General features: G+C 37.4%; 5 protein-coding genes across 9 annotated transcripts in view; 2 read left to right on the forward strand and 3 right to left on the reverse strand.

The window, feature by feature from the left end:
• Positions 1-265: 265 nt before the first annotated feature.
• Positions 266-2,811, reverse strand: LOC126912531 (E3 SUMO-protein ligase ZBED1-like). The gene has a single exon (XM_050705058.1). The coding sequence runs from the start codon at positions 2,197-2,199 to the stop codon at positions 355-357; it is 1,845 nt and encodes a 614-aa protein (XP_050561015.1). The 5' UTR covers positions 2,200-2,811; the 3' UTR covers positions 266-354.
• Positions 2,812-4,001: 1,190 nt separating this feature from the next.
• Positions 4,002-11,639, reverse strand: LOC118264071 (E3 ubiquitin-protein ligase SMURF1). The gene is made up of 12 exons (XM_050705049.1): positions 11,468-11,639; positions 11,325-11,363; positions 10,980-11,121; positions 9,474-9,574; positions 8,847-9,105; positions 8,422-8,634; positions 7,989-8,128; positions 7,284-7,516; positions 6,885-7,070; positions 6,549-6,788; positions 6,274-6,461; positions 4,002-6,082 (listed from the first exon to the last, which is right to left on the reverse strand). The coding sequence occupies exons 1-12, from the start codon at positions 11,520-11,522 to the stop codon at positions 5,434-5,436; spliced, it is 2,445 nt and encodes an 814-aa protein (XP_050561006.1). The 5' UTR covers positions 11,523-11,639; the 3' UTR covers positions 4,002-5,433.
• A 129-nt stretch (positions 11,640-11,768) lies between these two features.
• On the forward strand, positions 11,769-14,622 carry LOC118264072 (probable isoaspartyl peptidase/L-asparaginase CG7860). Of its 3 annotated transcripts, none has more exons than XM_035576419.2 (7): positions 11,769-11,890; positions 12,755-13,011; positions 13,140-13,336; positions 13,418-13,531; positions 13,650-13,818; positions 13,903-14,004; positions 14,246-14,622. In XM_035576419.2, the coding sequence occupies exons 2-7, from the start codon at positions 12,825-12,827 to the stop codon at positions 14,419-14,421; spliced, it is 945 nt and encodes a 314-aa protein (XP_035432312.2). In that variant the 5' UTR covers positions 11,769-11,890; positions 12,755-12,824; the 3' UTR covers positions 14,422-14,622. The 3 variants fall into 3 exon arrangements, with proteins under 3 accessions (XP_035432312.2, XP_035432311.2, XP_035432310.2); XM_035576418.2 differs by having other exon boundaries at positions 11,784-11,890; positions 12,752-13,011; XM_035576417.2 differs by lacking the exon at positions 11,769-11,890 and adding an exon at positions 11,942-12,110.
• A 387-nt stretch (positions 14,623-15,009) lies between these two features.
• LOC118264073 (CDP-diacylglycerol--glycerol-3-phosphate 3-phosphatidyltransferase, mitochondrial) lies at positions 15,010-18,706 on the forward strand. Its single transcript, XM_035576420.2, has 7 exons — positions 15,010-15,785; positions 15,934-16,101; positions 16,258-16,472; positions 16,915-16,985; positions 17,133-17,228; positions 17,361-17,487; positions 17,836-18,706. The coding sequence occupies exons 1-7, from the start codon at positions 15,188-15,190 to the stop codon at positions 17,959-17,961; spliced, it is 1,401 nt and encodes a 466-aa protein (XP_035432313.2). The 5' UTR covers positions 15,010-15,187; the 3' UTR covers positions 17,962-18,706.
• A 55-nt stretch (positions 18,707-18,761) lies between these two features.
• LOC118264074 (rhomboid-related protein 3) overlaps positions 18,762-25,172 on the reverse strand; it is a 76,179-nt gene continuing 69,768 nt past the window's right edge. For 2 of the 3 annotated variants that reach the window (XM_035576421.2, XM_035576422.2), the window contains 5 exons: positions 22,638-22,750; positions 21,707-21,824; positions 20,765-20,950; positions 20,240-20,512; positions 18,762-20,159 (listed from right to left, as the gene is read on the reverse strand). In XM_035576421.2, coding sequence (XP_035432314.1) covers positions 19,923-20,159; positions 20,240-20,512; positions 20,765-20,950; positions 21,707-21,824; positions 22,638-22,750 — 927 coding nt within the window. In that variant the 3' untranslated portion in view covers positions 18,762-19,922. Of the gene's footprint in view, positions 20,160-20,239; positions 20,513-20,764; positions 20,951-21,706; positions 21,825-22,637; positions 22,751-23,921; positions 24,515-25,172 lie in introns of those variants that run through there. The other variant, XM_050705065.1, reaches the window with a different exon arrangement.

Here is a 25,172-nt window from a genome sequence, read left to right on the forward strand (position 1 = left end):
AAATTCGAAATGATCACATCACTTTTCCGGTTTACACAATTGATTTCCCTTCATACTTAAACAGGCTTAGGACTGTCATTCTAGTCAGCTTGAAAGTTAGATACATTATTATTTGTTACCGGAAATCTGTATAATCTGGTACATATTCTAAATTCTATACAATACCAAAGTTCGGTACAGTACGGTCAAAAAGATTAGAATGGCGTATTTAAAAATCAATTATGTACATAATTTATAAATATTTACACCTATCATTTTAAATCTTTTTTTTGTTTACTTTTTTTTTTTTTTTTTTTTTTTTTTTTTTTTTTGTTTTTTTTTGTTTTTTTATTTTCTTTTTTTTACTCTTTTTATTTACATGTTATGATTTAAAAAAAGCATTTGGGTGATTTTTGAAGGCTTCAATAGTCTTCGTCTATCACTAATAACTTGCCCAGCACTTGAAAACACCCTTTCGCACGAAACAGACGTGGCTTGGATGCAAAGCCTACTTAGCACAACAGTATATAAATGAGGATATATATGTTTGCGGCTATGCCACCACTTTAATGGGTCCTCTTTCCTATTAAGTGGTTCCTCAAGCAGGTATTTATCGAGTTCTTTTATCCCAGCTGCTACAGAACATTCTGGACGTGTCGTCCGGCTCATCTCCACATCAAACTCTTCCCAAATGCTGGAACTTGATTGGACAGGTTCTTCCGGGGGAAGCTGTTCTTGGACATCGACGATTGGAGTGATTGGGACCTGTATGCGAACTTCTGCAACCCTACGTCTTAAATTTTCGATCGCCCTCCTGTATGCTTCTGGAGTGCGAAAAGCTTTTTGCTTGAAGCGTGGATCGAGGATGGCTGTATCGGCATATAATGTATTAGATTCAAAATCTCGGAAACGGGCATTCACATTATGGTTAAGCCTATTTAAAAAAACTGCTATGTCAGGGTGTTGGTTTGTATTTATCTGCTGTACTATTTGTTTTGATAATAATTTTGTGCATATAAGGACTTTTGATAGAGACACATTTTGTTCGGCGCTTATTTCTAAAGTCACCTCATAAAACGGTCGGAGAATTGGTACAATTTTGCTGATGAGATCCCACTCTACGGTTTGGATGTTGAGGTCACTACGTGTTAGGGCTATTGTGCTAATAACTGCATCTTTTATTTTAAGTATGCGTTCAAGCATATCAAAACAAGAATTCCATCGAGTTGGACATTCTTGTTTTAATTTTAAAAGGGGCAAATTCATTTGCTTCTGTGCTGTTTCCAGTTTAGCTTGTGCTTGAGCACTCCTCTTAAAAAAATCTACCACAGCTTTAACCTTATTGACGACTCCTGCAACAGTTTTTAAGCTATCTTGAACAACAAGATTTAATAAATGAGCGAAGCAGCCTACGGAGCGCCATTCGCCCAATCTAACCGCTGATAAAATATTTGCAGCGTTGTCACTTACAATGCAACATATTTTATTCGTGATCTGCCAGTCTTGTATGATTTGCCTTATAAATGCAGTTAAATTGGCACTGGTGTGCCTCTCATTGTAATTGATACAACCTAGTAAAATCGATTTTAGTTTTGTGTTATTGTCAATGTAATGAGCTGTGACGGCTATGTAACTTTGATTGGCGCTGGACGTCCACCCATCAGTGCAAAGGCATATTGCGTGAGCTTCCTTAATATTTTGAAGGCATGCCTCAAATACCTCTTTGTAGGTTTTAGGTATAAGTGACTGTGAAAAAGTCTTTCTTGTGGGCAGTTGGTATCCCGGGCAAGTAGAAACCATGTCAATTAACTTCCTGAACTCCGGCTCCTCCACCATTCTTAATGAATGGTGACCTTTAGTCACCATGGCTACCACCTGTTTGTCAATGAGGTCAGTTTTACGTGAAGATGGAGGTCGTCTTATAAAATTGGTTATTAATGGCACATTAACAGGCTGTCGTAATGTTAATGTGGCTGGTGCGTCTGAATCTGTGTTAGATAATAAAGCAGTACTGTTTTGTGGCGTTTCTACGTCAGCAGCAGGTTGGCGCTGTACGGCCAAAGATATGGTCGGGTGTTTAGTGGCCATATGTCTTTTTAGGTTCCCCAATGAACCACTTTTGGTACTAAGTTTCGTAGAACAATATTCACAGACAGCTTCGTTTACCCCTTCCTTAAAATGAAACCATAAATTGCTTCTTTTTGGTCGTCTTTGAGACATTGTTAGAAGCCAATCAAAAAATTAAATACAAAAATCACTATAGTACTCTCTCTTACTCTTACACGACGTACACAGACGTACACACACAAACACTTATGCAATAAAAAAAAACAGTAGCAAGCGTCCCATAATCAAGCGAAAGCAAAATTATCAGCAAAATTATTCACAGCAAAATTTTTACAAACTTTTCACTGCGATTGAAAATGGCGCGAAACAATGTTCAATCGCTAGTGTCATACACACCATTCAAACTTTACCGCGACACTCACGAGTCTAGGTGATTTTATAGAGAATAAGGTAAAATAGGCCTTATAGCATTGGCATAACATTCATTACAATAACGAATTCGTCGGTCGGTAATATTATCATTCACGAACGGCTTACTCCCTAACAGATCTGATTCCTATTCCCTCTCTTTCTTTCAGTTATAAAATAGTACCCTTTGTCTCTTTCTTTCGCTCCCGGTCGTTCGTATGCGTACGGAACGGAACGCTACGCGAACTAATAGACCGACTGACCGATTAGCAATCTGTGGTCGGACACATTTCTTTTCGTACAGTTAGAAGATACGTTTCCTAATCATTCATCGTTCGCGAACTACACAAGACTAGAGAAAATATGTTTTAGAATGCCGTAGCTACTTCACTTCGGATGTCCAATCCATTCCTTTTTTTAGTAGGTAAATTACAGTACTGCAAATTGTCGTAGATTTTGCTACTGCAATACATTTATTGCTGTAGACTGTAGATAATTCAAAAGGGTTCAATTTTATTACCGTAGAACATAGCAATTGCCGTAACAATGGGAATATTGCCTAATGGTAACTGACAGTAGGAATTCTTTGTGTGCAATCGGGTTTACAAGTTTGTCCGATAACAATTTAATACTTCGTCGCTCTATTCATCCACGCTTACCACGTGGTGCAAAAGTATAAATGCGAACTGGGTTTACCATAGAATCATTTACATGCATAAATTTTATTAATGTAGTGGTTAAAAGTAAATAAAACCGAACTGTATTGTGCAGTAAGCATGGATGAGATGACAATAAGAAAACACATCCATAGGATGGAATTTCAATCCAATAAAATCTCAAAATGTAATATTATTCAATGTCAAAACTATACATAGGCGTAGCCAGGTTTTAGTATCGGGAGGGGTTCAAGAAAGTCGACCCATTAAACGTGTGACCAAAAAAAAATAGGGGGGGGGGTTGAACCCCTGGCTACGCCTATACATCCCCAATCGTAGCATTCAGAGTGCAGAATATAAAGCCTAACTCAGTATTATTTATGTAGTTCTTTCAATATCCACGCAATATGGATACAATGGGCGCTAGCGTTGAAACTCAAGATGTACGATATTTCTTAATATCAATGTCGATCGATCAGAATTGGATTCAAGATTCAAGAGTATTGTAGGTTGCACCCATAGATCGTCCGTCGCCTTACGAGGCCTGTCATTACACTTCTGAATAAGCTGGTATTGTTTTGTGTCCACCTAAAATAATAATTAATGATCCTGTTGTGTCTGGTAAAAAGCTGTCGAAACCATAGTGATTATGAAAAACAGCCAGGGGATCACTTTTAATATGTTAGCATTTAAAACATGCAATATATTTTGCGTATTTAGGCAAATATATTTTTTCCATCAGTATGGCGTTTAATAATTGTCATTTAAATTGAATTTGAGTAAATATTTTGTAGTAAGTACATAATGTACATTTAACATAAATAATAATTATTGTGTATTACTTATTAGTTGTAGGGTTCTTTCTTACTTTAAAATAAATAAAAGGCAGAGTATTTTGAAAAAATAATGTAATAGTTATAATTTTAAATATTCATTACCACTAATAAATAGATTTATATCACTAGACAGTCGCTGCTTTATAATTAGAGTCATTTAATTTAACAGGTAAAGGCACTGATCCTTCTTAAAAAAACTATTACAATCTAGGCATATAATAATGCAACAGTCACGGTATAATTAACCAGAATCGCAACTGTATACTCAATTTAATAAAATTCATTTTCATATTAACATTATGGAATTGATGTGTATTTTCAGCAAAAACTGCAATAGAAGAAACATACATGGATCCCATTCAGTATACCATATTTGATCGAAACACTAAACATAAATGTTTTTCAAAGCAAATATTTATACATTACTAATTAGATATTGACGTTTTCGAGTTATTAAACCTTATAATAATTATTATCATACACATTTCATATAAATCGGAAGTTAAATGTTTACGTCGACTAAAACGGAATATTCAGTCATAAATAATAAAATCAACTGGTTACATTTTGACATTACTTATGTTTATAATAACATAATAAGGCACCAAAGCATGAGCATTCGCCTTAAAATAATTTCGAAAACTCAAAGGAATAACAATGCTAATACACATGTAAAATATTAGCATACTTTTTATTTGTACTGATTTATTAAAATTATATACAAATATATTCTACAAAAATATTTCAGATACCTAATTCATTACCATCTATTTTGTACATGCAAAATAGAACTTATGTTATTATGCCGTTATATTTATATTTCCACTTACGAAAACTAACAGTGTAACATTGCTATTGTTTGACATCTAATAACCTGAAATAAAATCGGAAGCCCAATAAATGTTAGCTTCACTGGAAGTTAGTGTAAATAAATAGATCATAATATTCTGAAGGAGTAAAAATCTAAATTAAAGAAAAGTATAAACATATATTTGAGCGTTATTATAGCTAGCCATAAAGCGATTAAATGTGCATTATTCCACTTGCGCGCAACCGACACCTCAGGTTCGCATTCCTTTATAAAATCGATTTACTGGTAAGTATAGCTTTAGCAACTGGTGAAAAAGAAGGTCTAACCTACGATGTTAATATTTTAGCATAATTGAGTCCTATCCATGGCATGATTTAAATTAAAAAAGTATTAAAATGCCCTCAAGCTCTTACCTTGGAAATAGAATTTTGTCATGACATGTCACCCAGAAATTCGTCAGTCTCATTATAACTGTCTTTATTTCGAAACCACCCAGACTAGTTTTTTAGTACTCACAATCTTTTGCAATATTTACACAGTAACAATCACAATACCACAAAATACGTAACATTCTAAAAGGCTATAGATTTTTGTTGAACACATTTTGAATTAAATTCTTAAATATCATTGTGTATACTATTTAAAAAGCAAGACTCATGTAATAATAATATCTTTATCATTCGACAGCAAATCCGGCCGTTTCGAGCACCGCTTGTTTGAGTTTGTCGTGAAGTTTTTCCTTATTAGGATAAGGAGGTAAATCGAGACGATTGAAACAAGTGTGAGCTTTCGGAAGTGAGTCGGGAGACGCGTCTGCCACGAGGTGCAGAGTGAAGAGTCGCGGAGCAGCCGCGCCAGTCGATCCTTGCAAGGCTCGGAACCCGGCCAGCGGGACGCGGCGGGATCCCGTGACGAATTGTAACAACCTAGCTCGCATCTCCGCGTCGAATTCTTCGACAATCTCCCAGAACCAGGAGACTATAGGCGCGTCGTGCGTGACATGCTTGAGCCGCGTGTGTCGGCGCCAGTCGGCCGGGTCGAGGTCGGCGCGGCCGGCCAGCAGCGGCTGCAGGTCGCGCGGCGACAGCGGCCGCAGCAGCTGCGGCGGGATGATGTCGGCCAGGCCGCGCTGCAGCGCCAGCCACTGCCGCTCCGCGCCGCGCGTGAAGCGGTGCGCCACGTACAGCCGCACGTAGTCGCGCTTGTTGGCATCCGTCACGGCTTCGTTGGCACCTCCAGGCCGAAGTTCCACGCTGCGGACTGCGCCGAATGACGAACACTCCACAGAGAAAGTTGTGTCTATTACCCCGGCGATGCTGTTTTCTCTGGAACATTTAATAGCAACGTTAACATCACAGAAGTCAAAAGGTGAATAATACTGGAAAGGAATGAATAGGTGTTACAATATTGTCCCAACATTTATTACCCCTCTTCTGTATCTATTTACCTCATTTCACGTTAATAAATTAAAAATGTACTTGTAAACATAATCATAGCAATTAGTTAAAAAACTTACAGCATCCAGGAAAGTGACCGATGTAGTTCTGGATCCACGTCGCGAATGTCGCGTAAGGTTATCGGCCTGCCGAGCAACTGCTTGTAAAAGGGAGCAGTGAATGCCGCGTCTAGCTGATGTCCATGGAACAATGCTACACCGAGAATGCGTCCAGCAAAGTGGAAATATGATAGATGTTCTGGATTTACCTGCATAGAAATGAAATCAGCATTAAATTAAAATTAAGTGTGTTAGCGTAACAAATAGCTTTAAAATCATTAGCAGATATTGCTTACCCCAGAATCCGCATTAATTTGTAGCGCATATCGATCGTCGCCAGCGTTCGCATATTGGAAGAGACCATAATGTGGGTTGAACAGTTCCCTGCCCAGTAAGTGGAGCCACTCTCGGGCGACGCCGCCGTAATCTAATCCCTCCTCGCCGCGGAATTTCACCAGCAAACGTTTTCGCAGCTCCTTGCCTCGTAACTTCATTACGAGCCGGTACGATTCCTCTAATATTTCGTTTCGTGATACCTGGAAAAATAATAAAATTTAAAATTACAAGTAGGTACATTTTTAGGTACGAAAATATTTTTTAAATTTGGTAAGAGTTTCAAGAAGATCATATACCTCTATCCTACAATGTCCTGTTTGAGGTTGCAACGCCTGTAGTTCAGCTCTCAAAACTCTCGCCTTGGCAGCCAAGTCGCGCTTGTACTTGGGCAGTGCGTCGGAATCCAGTGGTTCTGTCACTGATTGAGTGGGCACTGCCACTGCAGGGGTTGAAGGTGAAACTGCCGCAAGTTCAGGTTGTGGCTGAAAATAAAATTGCCTATTGTAAGCAACAAAAAACAATGTAAGCAATGTTCAACATAATTATTCTGTGACGAATGACGTTTTGTGATATAGGAATATCAATTTTGCCTGATCTAGAAGGTTTCATGTATTGGATTCTTTCATTCACGATGACCGACACTTTACGTCTCAATATAATGTCAACAATAGTAGAATTTGCAGTTAGAAACTTACAAGTCTAGCTGAGAGCGCTAGTCGTGGGTCAGTGAACTGAGTGGTCCTGTTGTTGTGGTCTACGAAGTAGGGTCTGCCCGACGGCGCGTGTCGCATCTCCCAGCCGGGCGGCAGCGGGCCGGCCGCCGCGGCGCAGTGCCGCAAGTGTTGGGGGACGCGGGGGTCGTGCCACGTCGACGCACCCGTGTTGGAGTTGTAGAAGTATACCTGACCCTGAGCTGTTGTGCGCATCTCTGAAATGTTTCGTATTAACATGAGCCACTGGTTAGCATACTTAGTTTTTTTGTTTGTATTAAGTCTTATGGATTAGCACGGAAGTCGTACTTACCTCCTGACAAAACATTACAGTCTAGATACACAATTGGTTTATATAAAAACTCAATAATAGGTTACCCAATCTGTGAACATAATCAAAGACCTTGGTTACAGCAATTGATGATGTCAGTACAGTAATAATGTGTCATTCTGCTATTATAGGTGGTAATCAAATGTTCAGAATACAAATGAGTTTTGTGATAAGTATGTGTGTTGTTCTCTTTGTAGGCGCCAAACCGAACTAGTCCAATGGCTAATGATAAATAACCAGCTACTAATTCTCAGTTTTGTAGTGTCCGAAAAGTAAAATGTTTTGAAAGTATGATGTTCAATCTAGCCTTATTGAGTAACTCAGTTTTATATAATCTTAAAGGAAATATGTAGATTTACCGTAACCAGGAGGTAAATCAGTGGCGGCTATAGGAGTTACTGGAGTGGTTGGTGTGGTCGGTTGGGCGGTAGTGCCGGCCGGTGGCGATGTCGCTGTGGGAATGCGCGACCTAACTGCAGTCTGTGGCTGTGGCTCAGGCCTATAAAAATAAAACATTCATTTTTAAAATTAGATGAAAGTAAGAAACATCCAATATTATCTTAATATTATTCTGATTTGCAACAATATTATTCTCATTGTTATTCTAATCTCTTTCGAAATGTTTTAAACACGACAAAATTTAAACATACTAAATCAAACTGATTCATTAAAAATTCAATTAGATTGTAAAGTAGACAAATTGCTACCGATCTTTTAAACTAAACAATGTCATTGAGGCTGGTCAGTTATAATAATGTGAACCTTGTAACTTAAATAACAAAGAATATGTACCTTAAAGATATGGAAGTAGCATGATTGACATCTGGGTCTGATACTGGTGACATGGGCGAGGATGGCGATGCTGGGGAAACTGGGCTGGATGGTGTAGCTGCTGGCGTCGGGGAAGATGGCGGTGACGAAGCGGCGGGAGACACGGGCGCTGTGCCCTCGTTTGTTGGCCGCTCCCATTGAGTGCGTCGAGACGCATGGTTCACGTAGTATGGTCTGCAATTTAGTACACGCAATTACAAAAATAAATCCGAATCAAGTATGAAGAGTGACATTCTTTAACATGACATTCATCACTTACCATCACCATCATCATCAATAGCCTATAAGTGGCCTCTGCTGACCAAAAGCCCTTTTTAGTTGTGACTTAAATTAAAAGCGACCTGCAGTTAATTAAGAATTTCCAAAAATAATCTAACAATATTAACCTGCCACTGGAAGTAAAGCGTTCCTCCCAATGTTGTGGCAGTGGATTTCTTGTCCCGTTTTGCGCGGGCGGTGGGTCACGAGGGTCTCGTGGAGTGCGTACATCGCCCGCGGGGCCCACCACAGCCAGTGGAGAACCCTCGCCAGCTGCCGCCGCCGGCTCACCCCGCGCCGCGTCCCGAGATACCAACGACACGATTACTTGGCCCCGGACACCGCATGTCTCTCCAGTACCCTCTTCGCATAACTCCAGGCATTGGTCTATCAAAACATGAATCCACGTGTTTGAATAATAATAAAAACATATCAATTACTGAAGGCCTAGATAGGTAAATTATCATTAAACTTTAGGCTGATAAAGGAATCTTCATATTACAACTTAAAAGGTCATTGAAAAGGCCCAAATATGTATAACATTGAAACTAAAATTGATTTTTATACATTCTCTTTTAAACTGCCTATGATGCAACAAAAAGGACTTTTATTTAATATGTACATACTTTATAATGAGTATTGCATTATTAGTACTATAAAGGACCATGAGCTCACATTCCACTATGCCATATTTGGTGGAAGTGTGACACTTGAGAACTAGTTAAACAATAAGCAAGGATGGTATTTATACATACATCCCGTGTCCTTCAATTTGTGCACAGTTGATGGCTGAATTCTAACACAACCAAGGAATCCAGAACCCTGTCTCTTGTGAACTTTGCGCTGATTCCATACACTGTAAAAATAACAAGTTAATGTTAATAGAAATTGCATAATAATATGTGCTTATACAGAGAGAAAAATTCAGTATTTACTGTAGGTATTTTATGCTTAAAGCAAGAAATACGTATTAAATGTTTATTTGTACCTATGTCATGACTGTTTTCCTCCATTATTATGACAATGTACAATTCATATTTATCCTCTGAAGAATGTATTGTACTCCTATATTAATATTGCTAGCTATCTTTTAATTATATTATTTATGAAGTGAGATTAGTCATTGCTGGTTTCTCATTGGTAAATACATAACACTTCTTTCTAATTGGTTATTAAACTTAGGCTTTTTGAAGCAATCTAGATTTTGACAACAAGATACCATCTCTCATTGATAGTTAATATAAATATCATCACACCTATACTATAAAACCTCTTTTTGCAGAATAACATTTATCTTAGAGATAACTTTATTTCTTTACATTTCGTAACAGTCATGTCCCTGAGCATTTTCCTCTTTCGTAATGCAAAGATTATAGAATTGTTTGAAGAAATTAAAAGGTACAGTTATTAATTTAACATTAATGCTAATATTTTCTTGATATAGTGGTCACATGTGCACACATTGGGTAAAAATTTTAGGTTTATATCCTTATACCGAATATGAAATTATAAATAAAAACATGAATCATAATATTAAGTTAGTTGTTATTATCGTTGTTACATGAGTAACTTTTGTAGCATAAAATCAACATCAAAAATGTGAGTAATGTATATTAACTATCTAACTTTAGCAATATACATTGTGCAGTAACATTATGTTCATGTTATTAGCTAACTTCCTTAATGATGCTAGACAGGTGAAAGTACAACTTTAGCATGAAAATAACAATAATGCTGGTTATTAAGTTCCTGCATTCTTGTAAATCGAGATAAAACATGGGTACTCTACGAGATACTTTCTCTTTACTTTTCAGTATCTTATATTTCAATGCCTCTAGTCTCATTGATAAGAATCATTGGAGATAAGCTATAAATCTATATAGGTTACCAGTCAATATATTTACACTTTTATTATGTATTTCATAATAGAACAATGTACCAATAAGTATGGAGCAGAATATAAACAGGGCTCTTAAGACATTGTGTTACTGACATTGTACTTATATAAGTATTATACAATTGTTTGAATGTTGTTATTATTCATTGAACTCAAAAACATTCCACAAACAAATATCCAAGTGTTCAATGTAGGAATGTCTGTTACTTAATTCTAACAAGAGACTAAATGCAGACACATTTCATAGCTAATTAAGGACAATGTGAAGCTCTTAATTGCTTGGGGACTCACCAACACATTCATAACAAAATTCTTATTGAAAGTAGTTAGTATGCAGTGGGGAACTACCAACTATAGAACTCACCTAATTGTGATTCCATCCCCTTTGGTTAGGTACAGATCATAATGAGTATTCCACTTGGGGTCGAGAGTTGCTTTCACGGTGTTTGTAGAATACACCTGTCCACTGCCATCCACAGAGATTTTCGCAAATGGGTCTGGTAACCCTAAAACCATATGAATACATGATAGAATATTGTATTTATGAATACAATCTTATATGATATAGGCCGCATTTGCGACGCAATTCTTACAAACGTACTATTTTCATAAAAATTCAACGCAGGTCGTATGGTTCTCACCTTGAAGTTACACTATCATCAATTTTGATTTCAGTTAACATTTCAACACATAACAAAAAGATACTTACGAAATAAGTCCCTCCGAACCAAATTTCTGGCACATAGAACTAAAAACAAAATAATAAGAGAGTTAATTACAAAGAATGTTAAACACACTAGAAGCAAAATATTCACACCAATAGCGGAAATGGTTGGATAACAAGACACTCACTAGTCAAACGTATTTTTTGGGCTCCATATTTGCGGTTGGACACGGGAGTGGACATTTTTTAATACTATGTAATAATCATCGGGATAAATAAATTTTAAAACGATTTCATACGATTTTCACATAAACTTTTAGCCACCATTTTTATTTCATTGAATGAATTATCAATGAATGAGTGATACATTTTGAATGACAAGATGAACAGAATGAAATATTTACTAGAAAAAGAAATAAAAGTTGGAACACAAGTCTTTATAGTTTACTTCATATATCGGCTAATATTCTCGACAGCTTAGTAACAAAATTAACAAAATGCATATTATCGTATGACGCGCAGCGTCACTAAAATTGTCAACAAAAAAACACAACAGATTCACTGTGCACACATAAACATCAAAACTTGATCCAAGTCATCGGCCAATCCAGGTCAGCGGTACTAATATTCTTATTTCTTGATAATTGTATTATAGTAAATAATATTACTATATCCTATCCAGTGTATCAACAAATCATCAAGATTTGAGAAGTAACTTAAAAGTATTGGTATAATAATGAAACGTTAGCAAAGGATAATGTTTTCTTGGACGAGGCAAATGACCTTACGCGGCATTTTCAAAACTATTCACTGGAATGTGATATGTTTAATGTGTGTATTTTTACATTAAAAAGAGTGAAATTTTATTGAAAATACGATTAAAAGAGTGAAATATTATTTAATCAGGCCAATTATTTCCAAAAGCCAAATGAGAAAGTTTCTATATTGTTACTATAATAACGATAGGTTCAAGTAATCGTAAGTGCTTCAAATACTGCTGATCACGAGGTTTCTCGTTCTATTTTGTAGCCAATAGAATTATTGATGTTTTCAACTATTTATGTTCATCCTTTTACTACTAACAGCAATAAAATTACTTAAAACATATCTATTTAAAGTTGTGTGGTGCCTGTGTATAAAATGCACAATGTACCGAATATCCGAATGTAACACATAAAAACAATATTGGACTTTTCTTGTTATTGAAAAGTAGTAGATAAGATATAGCATCCACAATAAAACACGGATCATTATATTTATTTCCATAATAAGAATGGTAACGACTTGTTATCGTTTTTATCATTTGATAAAATAATGGTTTAGTAACCGTAAATTGGTGGCACAAGCATACGAGGATTCAACAAAACAAATTATAATAACACTAAACTAGATAATAGACGGCATGACATATTGATAAGAATATTTGTATAATTAATAGTGTTTCACTTATCTACTGCATTGTTTACCGACAGCAGTGTTTACCAAGCACGCACACTGAGCGCACGTTGCGTTGGGGAAAAAACCGAAAGTAATCTTGTTTCAAAAATGGCTCCTATTATAATCGTACATGGAGGTGCTGGGGACATCCCTGACAGCAGGGTGAAAGGCAAGCTTGATGGAATGAAGGTAGCTGTAACGGCGGGACACGAGATTTTGATGAAAGGAGGTAGTGCGTTGGATGCCGTGGAAGCGGCTGTTGTCGCTATGGAGAAAGATGAAAATTTTAATGCTGGTAATGTATTTATTTATGTATCATGCCCTTATTATATACGCGTATTCTTCGATAGTTTGTAAATACAATTATAGATTTCACACTAGCCATAAGGCACTTGGTGAAGTTTGGTTTATATCTGATTTCAGGTTATGGATCTGTTTTAACTTTACGAGGAGAAGTGGAAATGGAAGCTAGTATCATGCGTGGACAAGATTTGAATGTAGGTGGAGTTACACTCGTCAAGGAGTTTCTTCATCCTATCAGCATTGCTCATAAAGTACTTACGGATTCACCACATTCTCTTTTAGGAGGGGAGGGAGCGAAATTATTTGCTCTAGAAAAGGTAAAACTCAATTTTATTATTGTACAGTTGTTTACGATTCGACACAACAGATGAATTAAGGTTCTCTTAATATTTTCACAGGGATTCAAACCAATTCCTCCAGAATCATTGATTAGCGAAAATGCAAAACGAGCGTTGGACAGGTTTTTGAAGCATGGGGAATTTGGTAGGACAGAAATAGGTCCCAAAGATGAGGTAATAGACTACTAGACGAGTAATGATATATCCAAATTAAATAATTGATAAGATATTTGTTTACTTAGTATGTCTCTCTTATAGAATCGTGTATATACGGTTTGTATTTAATTTCTAGGGTGGAGTGGGCACTGTCGGTGCTGTAGCTATAGATTGTCAAGGACACATTGCAGCCGCCACAAGTACAGGTGGTATGAGCGGAAAAGCAGTTGGTAGAATAGGAGATACACCTCAGATCGGCAGCGGAACTTACGCAGACGATCACATTGGCGGTGTTTCAACTACGGGTACATATATTTGTTGTTACTATTGAACAACAGTATATTTGTTTTATATTACAAGACTTTTTAAAGCCCTATATTTAATTTCAGGACATGGGGAATCAATATTGAAATATTGCTTGGCCCACAGTATTATTAAACTCATGGAGAACGGTACCGATGCAAACACTGCTACGACTATGGCAGTAAATGGTATGCTCTAAATCTTGTTTGATTCAGAATAAAGTCCAAAATCAGAAATATTTTTTTACCGACTTTAAAAATAGGAGGAGGTACTATGTTCGGATATTATTATTATTTTGTTTTAAATATTTAAGGAACGAATTGATACGTATTGCCCGTAAGGCCAGCAAACAAATTATGTTTATTTTTGAATTCATTTTTATCGGGTTAGTTATGATTATTTTAAATATTAATGTGGTTTTTTTTCTAGGTATGACTTCTCGGCTACATAATACTGCAGGTGCGATCACCTTGTCAAAGAATGGCGAGGTTGGTGTTCATTTCAGCTCAAACAGAATGTCTTGGGCGTACATCAGGGATGGGCAAATATTTTACGGCATCAATCCAGGCGAACAATTTTGTGAGAAATATGAGCCTGAGAAGTAAGAACTGATAATACGTAGGTATTATCAGTTGTTTAGCATTGATGTGTAGGCAAGACTGAATCAAGTTTTATTTACAACATAAAATACAATGAATATTTTACTAATTAGATATTTTTATACTTAATATTATGTTATATGTTACATTTATAAATGTAAATGTCCTTCAAAATCTAATCATGAAAATATACTATAATATCAACAATATGTTTTTTTTATTCTTTCCACGATTTGTATATCACGAAGGGTAGTGCTTGAAACTATTAAATTATCTACGTAATTTAATGAAGCCATAATATATATTTTCTTATGTAGTCCGGCTCAGTTTGGATTTTACACAATTTACACTACACTACATATTTTAGAGATCTTCTAAGACATGATATAAACTTATATACGTGTATGAGTGTATGGCAATGAGCTATTATCCAGTGTATGGCATGGCACCTCTTGAGTATATGTTACGTTCTTGGTTACTTTATGGTGTACGGTCAAAATGGAGAGCTATCTATTTAATTGACTGAAAGACTCGTATCTATGGCCAGGAAAAAAAACTAGAATTCAAAATGACACTGACAGCTGACAGGAGCCCAATATCATATTTGACAGAAGAGCCAAAAATGAATTATTGGAGATACACTACATTTCTTTTAAAAGTTATTTCTATTTAATTATTTATTGTATTTATAAAGTACGCTGCATTGTGGCTACTAATATTATATTTAATAAAATTAGCCGGATATTAAGTTAATAGATATACGGAAAAATACATGATGTTGCTAAACGGCAACATGCCTATTAGATTCAAGCCATTAGAGTTTAGTTGTTTCAATTGGTTGTACAGTGTCGCACCATGTTTTCCCGTAAATGCAAGCAAAATTAATATAATCAATGATCCTAAAAAGTTTTACGACACATTGTGTGACAGATTTCGGAATGCAAACCGACGGATATCAGTCGCAAGTCTCTACTTAGGAACTGGAACTATGGAAAAAAAGCTCTTGGACATTACCAAAAAGAACTTAAAAGATAACAAATGTTTAAATTTTAAAGTTCTGTTAGATTACCAGCGAGGTACGCGAGGGGAAGTGAACTCAGTGACTCTGTTAAAAGACTTTTTTACCAGTGATAGTAACCAGTGTTCAGTCAGTTTGTATCAGACACCTAGATTGCATGGTTCGTGGTCCAAGGCATTGCCGTCTCGGTATAACGAGTTGGTGGGACTGCAGCATATGAAGCTGTACATTGCAGATGACTCTGTGTTGTTGAGTGGTGCCAATTATTCCAATGACTACTTCCAACAGAGACAAGACCGCTACATAGAGATTGAGGATGCAGAACTAGCAAATTTTTACAGTGAACTCATAGGTATGATGACTGTAAGTTATTAGGCTCAATTTTTTATTTCAGACATATTTTAATTATTATATTATTGCTTTACAGAAATGATAATTTTATGGTTCAATATGAAAAATCTCATATTGTTTGTTTCACTACTGATTTGTTAAATTTCCAGATGAGGTGAGCAAGTTTAGCAAAGAATCATCGAAGGATGGTATTAGAGAAAGGAAGTATGCCTCAAAGGAGTTGTTCATACAAGATATGAGGAAGAGTATTAATGCTTTTGTGGCAAGATGGCAGGAGCAACAGACAAACAGGCTTATATCTTTCGACAATAGTAGTGGTAATTATTATTATTTTAAACATTTTTTTTAACTAAAATGAGTTTGTGGCATTATATTATACATCTATTTTCCATACTGATTAATTTGTATTGCATATATATATATTTTTATAAGTTCTATTAAAATATTAAATTACGTAATGATAACAATTACAGATGATACAAAAGATACCTGGATATTTCCTCTAGTACAAATGGGAGAGTTTGGCATCACTCAAGATGAACAGGTCACCAAAAAGTTTCTAGCAACTGTACCAGAAGGTTCTATCATCAGACTGGCTACTGGATATTTCAACCTTACGAATGAATATGCCAAAACTTTATTGAACTACTGTAAAGCCAACATTAGCTTGTTAATGGCTCATCCAAATGTGAGTGTCATGTGTTTATTTTCTTTAAGTTTTCTATTCTTAATTTTCAAAATAAATAAAGTAGTCCATTCAGAAGGATTCTATTGTTGTATTCACTAAATTTCACTGAAAGGTGACTGAATATGTACCCTTAGTATGAGTTTGCTTTATGTTTAAAGTAATTGAAACAAGAGCATGTGATGAGCGCACTCTGATTGTCTGGTTTTTTTTGTCGGCTTTCTTCAACTGCCGGATTACTTTAAATAAAAAGCAAACTCATACTAACTAACTGGCCTTTATAGAATAAACTGATAGGTTTCTGTTGATTTCAAAAGTGCCTCTGGGTAGTCTAACAGTAACATGTTGTAATAAAAATTATTTTGTGTATTTATGTGTGAATTTTAGTACTCTTGGGTTAAACTTTACCATACCCGATGTAGTGACTTTTTATCATATTTTCCAGGCCAATGGATTTTTGGGTGCTGCTGGTCCAGCTGGCGGAATTCCACATGCCTATTCATTAATTGCTAGGAAGTGAGTAAAAATCCCTTCTATTTTTGTTGTAATTACTGGATAACTATGTAAATCTTAGATCATTCAACATTTATTTAAATGTTTCATATTTTGGTTTGGTAGATTTTTATTTAGTAATGCTTTTGAAACTTCTATTTATTATTTCAGGTTTTGGCAAAAAGTTTTGGATTCTAAACAGATGAACAGAGTGGAGATGTTGGAATATGAGAGACCTGGATGGACATTCCATGCAAAAGGGTTATGGTAAATATTATCATTGTTTATTTTTCTTGAAAATACAGTAGAAAAATTACAACTAACTAATGGTTTGTTTAGATCTAAGCAATTCTACTGTTTTAATAGCAGCAATTTAAAGGTTGAATGTTTGGTTTACAGGTATTACCCACCAGGGTGTGGAGTGCCATGGGCTACTATAGTAGGTTCGGCAAACTTGGGTGAGCGGTCTGTCAGACGCGACCTTGAAGCACAGGCTGCCATATTCACCGTATCACCAGAACTACAGGTAATAGCATATTCTATTGTAATTATTCATTAATAGTGGCATGATTTGATTTTGCACAGCTATTGTATAAATTTTATAAATAAAATTTCTCTGGGATATATCCCAGACCCCACTAAATTTATGACTTCACGGTTGGTGCGGTGGCTGGGCAATTGGCTACCATGCAACGGGTAGCGGGTGTAATATAAAAATAAAACTAAAGTTTTATTCAAATCTGACCAATTGTTTCTGAATGCGTAAAATACAAACAGTATACATATTTATTCGTTAAATATTTTCTATCCATAGAATTCTCGTTAAAACAGTAAGTTGCTAGTTTCCTTATTTAGTTTTTATTTTCAATTTCAGCTGAAATTACATGAAGAATCACAGCTGTTGCACAAATATGCTAGTGAGTGCAGTAGTCAACTACAGAACCGAGACACGCCTCTATGGGTGCGGGCTACAGTTGGTCTGTTTAGAACATACTTTTAAATGTTACACGAAATTGCGCCATTTTTGTTGGTATGCGAGGGCCAGAAAGCTTTTGTTATGCTTTGTGACCATAAGGCCGCGAACGCACAGGCAGGTGGCTTCCTTAGCGTCTAGTGTCACCTAGCGAGTAGCCCAGTAAAACGAACGTTCTAAAATGAACGCGACCGGCTGCACTGCGCGCTTAGCGCCTAGCTAGTCGCTTGGCGTGCATGCGCTAAGCGCGCGCGCTAGACACTAGGCGCTAAGCAAGCCACCTGCCTGTGCGTTCGCGGCCTAACTGTTATAATCTTAAGATGTTAAAAGTAAAAAGCGTATGCTTTTGTGAAGGAAATTAAAAATAATACAATGAGGTTGGTAGTTGTGAAGTTAGTCAATTCTTTAAGTACCTATTTTAATGTAGAAATTAAAAATTAATGAAAAGATGAACATGTAAACTGTTGAAACTGTAACAGGTACTTAATTCAGCCGTCACAAGTAGGTACCCTAAAAGTTGTTTTGTTAATAATTTTATATTTGTAATGTAATATTATTTTATTTATTATGTTTATTTTATAACTTTGGTATTATAGTGAATTGTGCAGCTGCTAATTAATTACGTTTTCTTTATGTAAATCAGTATTAATTTCAAGCTGTGTGTTCATTGAGCCATTTGACAAAATAGTTACCAAAGTGTAGTTTGTAATGTTGTTAGACAGTTTATAACAATTTGTTGACTTTATAACATGTTACATGATGGAAGTTGTAATGAAGTTTTTCTTTTTCATTCCATAATTTAGTCGTAGGTGTAAAAGAAAACAAAGTTTGTAATAATTCTCAATTATATTCACTCTTATTTTCATTTATATAATCACATAATCATAATTATTCCGATTCACACTTAAAATAATTTTAAAATAAATTAAACGAGAAAATATTCTGCAATAATTAATACAAAACTCAGTCGTTTCCTGACATTATTTGATTAGAATTAAAGTATACGATCAAATTTACAATAATAGGAATCAGGCACATTATTAATAATAAAACTATTTACTAGTGAGTAGTGAGAAACTTGTTTATCGTCGGATCGTAATTAGAAAACAGGACGAATGCAACTGGACGAAATCACAATAAACAATATTATTTGTTACGACAATATATCAGCAAATAATTGATCCAATTAAATAAAAAAAAAACAACTCACTTTTGAGCATATAATCATTTCTGATTAAAATAATCATTGCAATTGAGCAATTTACACAAATACTTAAATAACAATAATTATTCACGTTAGAATCTGTTACTGAGGCATACTTATAGTATTTGTTTAACAGTGAGCAATTTAATAAAAATCTGTGTATTCATATTTAATCAAATTTGAAACAAGGAGAGAGTAAGGAATCTTCCACTACTCTAGCATGGACGCTGTTTATCCTAATCTTTGGTGTGTTGGGCATAACTACGCTGAGTGGCTTTACTAAATGTAGCGTGGCTCATACAACTATTGTGATTGTGAATAAATTACGTGGTACTCCATTTAGTAAAGTCGATCAGCCCTCTCGGGAACATTAAATTGTTGTGTCGCGGTAACGCCTTCATCTATACACTACGGACGCTGATAGTAGGTACAAAAATAGTTCACCTATTCAATACAATTAAGACTACTTAACAATTAAGTATCACGAGGAGGCCATTGTAAAACGAAATTACGAAAATGGACAAAATAATCTCAACGAACATAGAAATGACTCGATAAGCACAATACGAAACGTATAGATACTGACATTCAGGCACCGGGACCTCCTCGAATATAATACTACTTATAGCAAATCACACTAAGGTAAATTGACTAGGCGCGTTGTGAGTGGACCGCACTGGCCGCGAACTGCTCAGGCTTCGACCTCGGAAGTAGGACCGAAGTGTAAATGGATCAGATTGGGTCGGCGTCGGAGTCAAAGCCTGCGGTCGGTCGGAGGAGAGCGTCAGAAGCCGGGGTCGGGCGGCGGGTCGGGCGGCAGGTAGTGCAGCTCGTCCACGGGCGCGCTGAACACGTTGTACAGCACGGCGAACAGCGTGCACGCCGCCCACGCGCCCAGCGCCGCCCACCACAGCAGGCGCTCCCACAGCCGCGCCTGCGCGTGCTTCAGCACCAGCAGCCCGATCGTCAGCCCGGCCAGCGCGCCCGCCACGTGCGCCGCGTACGACACCGGCGGCGCCTCCTGCAACACACACTGTCATTAGTCCTGCCCCGCTAGCGACTGCTTGTTTTGTAGTTATACTGCTGGAGACGATCGCTCACCTTAGTATATCTAGCGTGGACGGCGAAGCCCACGTCGCAAGACGCGACGGCGAGCGCGGCGACGAGTCTGACGGCGCCGTAGCGCATGGTGTGGAAGTTGAGCAGCGCGTTGGCGAGGTGCGCGGCCAGCAGCGCGTACACGCCGCCCGAGGCGCCGGCCAGGCACACGTCGGGGTCCAGCACGGACGCCGCCAGCGAGCCGCCCAGCACGCCCGCCAGGTACACCGCCGCGCACCGCGCCGCGCCGTGCACCATCTCCAGTGGCAGACCCACCTGTACACACACATCATATTTATTGCCATGCTACTGACATTTTCATGTCTTGGCGACCGTAGTGTAGACCGTACAGTAGTAAGTATGTATTTTCACGAACACTACGGACAGTTTACGACTTTTTAAGTATTATGTAAATGTCAAGTCATAATAAATCAATTGAAAATGTTTAAAGATTTCACCACAAAGTGTTCTACACAATGTTGTCTGGTCTTTAGCAGTAATTGCAAGCAGTGAAAAAGTAATACTAACCGCGAGTTGGACGAGGAGGTTGAAGGCGAGATGCAGCCAGCCAGCGTGCACGACGCTGTAGGTGAGGAACCGCCACAGCTCGCGGCGCCGGTCGGAGCGGTACACGAGCGGCGAGTCCACCGGCACCGGCCCGGCCGCCGCCGCCACGCCGCCCGAGCCCCACGCGTACCACGCGAACACGCCCAACTGTACACAAATTAACATTGTTATACGTTACCACGTAAATATAGGTAAGGTTGAATAAACAGTTTATAGCATTTAATTTAGCAAGCTCTATGTGCCTAGATTTATCAATCATTATGTTTACCTATAGATTGATTTTGATTAAATAATTCAATTATATTACTTTAAATTTAACTGTGCACTTTTAAGTGCGAAAAATGGAAATACTTAATTCGGCAGTACATCATTTACAAAATGCTGCAGTACAGTCCATTGAATAATTTAAAATAGCAACAAATAATAATAAGGACAAATGTTTAATTATACTGGATAATAAAATAATGGTGACATTTTATAACATTATTCATAGAGGGAAAACCGTTAACAAGAAAGCTAGTAGCGGTATAGCGGAGCATCACACGCGAGTACGCGAGTAGTTGCAAGTGCGGGCCGAGGTGAATCAACGTGTGACGAGCCCGCAATGAGCACTGCCGGCCGATTGTTATGATTCACGTAAACCGCTTGTTTGCACGGATGTGAAATCCGCTATTATAATTTTTAATTAACCGAAGTAACTGGAGCGGGGATTGAAGCGGCACTAGGCACGTAGAAAGTGATGACTTTGTACGCCTTCGGTACCGTATTGTACAAAAGATTTATGTCCAATAGCGGTTGCATAAAATAGATATTTTTCACTATCGTATTATCCGTTGCGGATACAAATTGTATGCTTGGTGGCTCTGTAGCACTTATATAAGGCAGACTGAAGAGTAGTATTACCTCTAAGAGCGTGACACAGATGATGAAGAAGGGCGGAGGGCAGCAAGTATACCGTTCCTGGTAGTACTTGCGGTCCCGCTCCTCCGGGAGCATCTCCATCGCTACTAGGTGCACCATTCTGCAAAAAACAGAGCGTTTCTTAAGAAACAGATTGATCATGCTATTGACGAATGTAGGTGAGATGTGACAAATCTCAGTTTCCAAGTATTTTGCTGAGGGTTTGGTATTCCAATTTATTGAGTGTCTGGTGTTAATAAGCCTACATGAGCATGTAATGTAAATGTAAATCAGCCATAGCTCTCAGGGAGATCTGCTTATTCTAAAATAGTTTAGGACTACAACTACAAGTCATAAGAAATGTATGATATCACTTTACCTGAACTTTTAGTGAGGAAATAAACTTTACATTACTATTTCAAAAACCGTACTGGAAGCGAGCAATCGATCAATTCGCTTTCACTATATTTTAGATCTATATAAAAGTAATTTATTAACGGTTTTATTGTACGAAAGCACACCACATGTCAACGTGACACGACAAGTGAACATAAAAAAATATTTTTAGCGACGGCAATCGATCCAACGGCTATTATTTCAGTGGAATAAAGAAAATAATACACTACATGATTTAGTTTAACTGAAATTTTGATTTAGATAACATAAAGTTACATTTTACTGGAAATTTACAAGTTTCATCGATAAAGGATTTATGTTTACTGGAAGATGACAGACGAGTCACGGCATACTCGATTTATTTGAAAATTGTTTTGAACAGTTACACTCGGCTAATAGAGGGTAGTAAATATGTCTCTAGGCTTTATGTAATGAATTGTGTCTGTGTCTGGAGTGGCTTCGTTGCATTTGGTATCTTACATTGCGGTAATTGGTATTACGTAAATACAGGCGGTGTGCTAATGGCTGCTGTGTTTACCTGGCGAATAACGTGGGATCCTCTAGGAGCAGATGGAAGTCGTTCTCGGAACTGACCTCACGGTCGCGGTGGTGAACTGCGCATCTATAGCTGCGTGTGCGCTTGCCGCTCATCTAAAACAAAAGGAAAACATATTTATTAAATAAATGCAAATATTGCCTCCCGTCTCCCAGTAAACTGAAATTAATAGAGAATAAAACATTTAAACTAAGATAATGTTATTTTCAGGTCACGTCTGCATATTTATTTATTCGAAAAAGTACTGCCACATCACAAACATGTAACATTTAAATACATAAACAATAAAAAAATAATAGTCTGATGCATATAACAATAAGGGCGAAACTACGTAACATTGGCATTTCATATGGGTTTATTTTCTTTTCTTCTCTCTTCATTGCAAGTAATGTGTATTTCTATTCCCTATATCTTAATTTAACCCCCGTTTAAAATTTAATCCGTTCCCGGAAAGACAATAAAACATAACGCGTGTTTCCCTTGTACAGTCATACACAGAGTTAATTCCCTAACTTAGCCATTTCGTTAAGGCCAAATGTACACTAAACGATTTACCATTCAGTTGCTTATTTTAGATACAATTCATGGATTTTAATAAAATATTATTATCTTGTGTACCTAATAAACCTAAGTACTCTACTATTAGTTTCACTGGTTTCTAATTGTAGGTCATAATATTATTATCATATTTTCAGGTCTTTATAGGTACTTGGACGAACTACAAATACTGTAATGTCAGCAATGGCCATGTGAACTTAAAGTTTAAGTAGGTACCTACTAACTAAGTAAAACCTACTTTACTACAAATTCATGCCAAGTGCCAACTTAGGATATTTTAAGACCAAGGAAACGTGAAATGAAGGAAATTATAAATGCGGCGTTCAATAAAATAAACGGTGAGAACTTCCACTTTAGAGTGGCGAGGGTGTATTTATGTGTCGCGGCACTGGCGGCTGGCTCGCGGCCAGCGCTTATCGACCCCGCTGTGAACCCCACAACACCCGCCCTTGAGACACGTGCTTTTACATTTCAATGTTTCAACTAACTTAGGTCCACAGCTTGCCCATTAACAGTTAAAAAAGAATCATTATTACATGTAGAACTCGCAACTATAGGACTATATTGATGGCTCTATTGTAAGTACCGATCTAGGTACTTTGTCGTAAGTTGTGGTAGGTTGCCGAATTTCTATTTCAACTTCTCTGCAAGTAGGACAATAGAATATAAGAAATGTAGGTAATCGTCTAATCCTACTAAGTTGCATACGTTTTATTTCCACATTCACACATAGCGTAGGTAGTTCCATTCTAGTGAAAGCTTCAGGAATTCGGTGCATCTATTCTCTCGTGGCATATCTGCTACCTTCCCACGTTAAGCTTCCTATACACCAAAGTGCTTTGAATGTAAAGCGATGTGAATAAATCAAGTTTAGTGTTTTAATAGAAGATGGCCGAAGATGTAATGCGGAACGTGAGGTGCAGGCGCGACACTCGGCAGCGGGCAGGCGATGCTCGGCGCTGCCGCGATGCCGCACGGGTGGGCGGTGGTCCGGTGAACGACTGGTCGCGATACCAGACAGCCGCATTGTCTCTGCAGTCGTTCAACTCAGTTTCCCACGAGACTGCGAAATGTCCAATGCCAAAACCCAAATACAAATAGCCTAGACGCGTCGCAGACACTGCTAAATCTGTCTCGGCAACAGCGACCGCGTTAATTTAGAAGACTGTGCGTGTAAGATTGTCCGCAGTCATTGTCATGATAGCGTTACGGTTGTAAACTCGTCACGCGGATTTCATATTATCCATGAAATAAGTCAGAAATAATAATATTGATAAAGTATTCAAGCATGTAAAAATTCATACTGGAAAACCCATAAACTTCTATGTCTAATTTTCGTAGCTGTGTATTAAAATCAAAGCATGTTGACGTTTCTTGATTAGAAACGTCGTCAAATAGGCCTAAAGTCGGAATAACTAATCTTGATCCTTGACGGGAACGAAAAACAAAACTAAGCGTATTTCGTATTTATACGTCGCATTCATATATCTACATAAAATGTAATCTTATTTTTATCATTCAGTGTATTATTTAGATCAATGATTGTGATTTTTAATTTATTGTCCAAAACATAATTCCTGATGTAATGCGTATGTAAATTGACGTTTATTGTACTTTCTGTAGTAAAGTTGATGTTGTAGTTTTGCGGTGCAACCTGGGCGCCAGTGGGCGCACTGGCTATGGCGGAGCGACGCGGCGGCGTGGGCGCCGCGTGACTCACGCCGACATCCGACACGTCCGATCCGTATCCGGAACCACTAACTAGGCACCTATTGCCGTTGCCAGTCAAATGAGCGCACGAGCCTACGCGACGCAACAATCATTTCAATAACCCACATTACCATACATACATCCATTAATTATTACAAGATTTAAACGCAAACAAATGGTGGTAAAATAAGTTTTCTAATTTAAATTCACCCATTTATGTTTAACGTGACATATTGCTATTTAAACAAT

The sequence above is a fragment of the Spodoptera frugiperda genome, chromosome 26 (genome assembly GCF_023101765.2).
Source record: "Spodoptera frugiperda isolate SF20-4 chromosome 26, AGI-APGP_CSIRO_Sfru_2.0, whole genome shotgun sequence".
NCBI lineage: Eukaryota > Metazoa > Arthropoda > Insecta > Lepidoptera > Noctuidae > Spodoptera > Spodoptera frugiperda.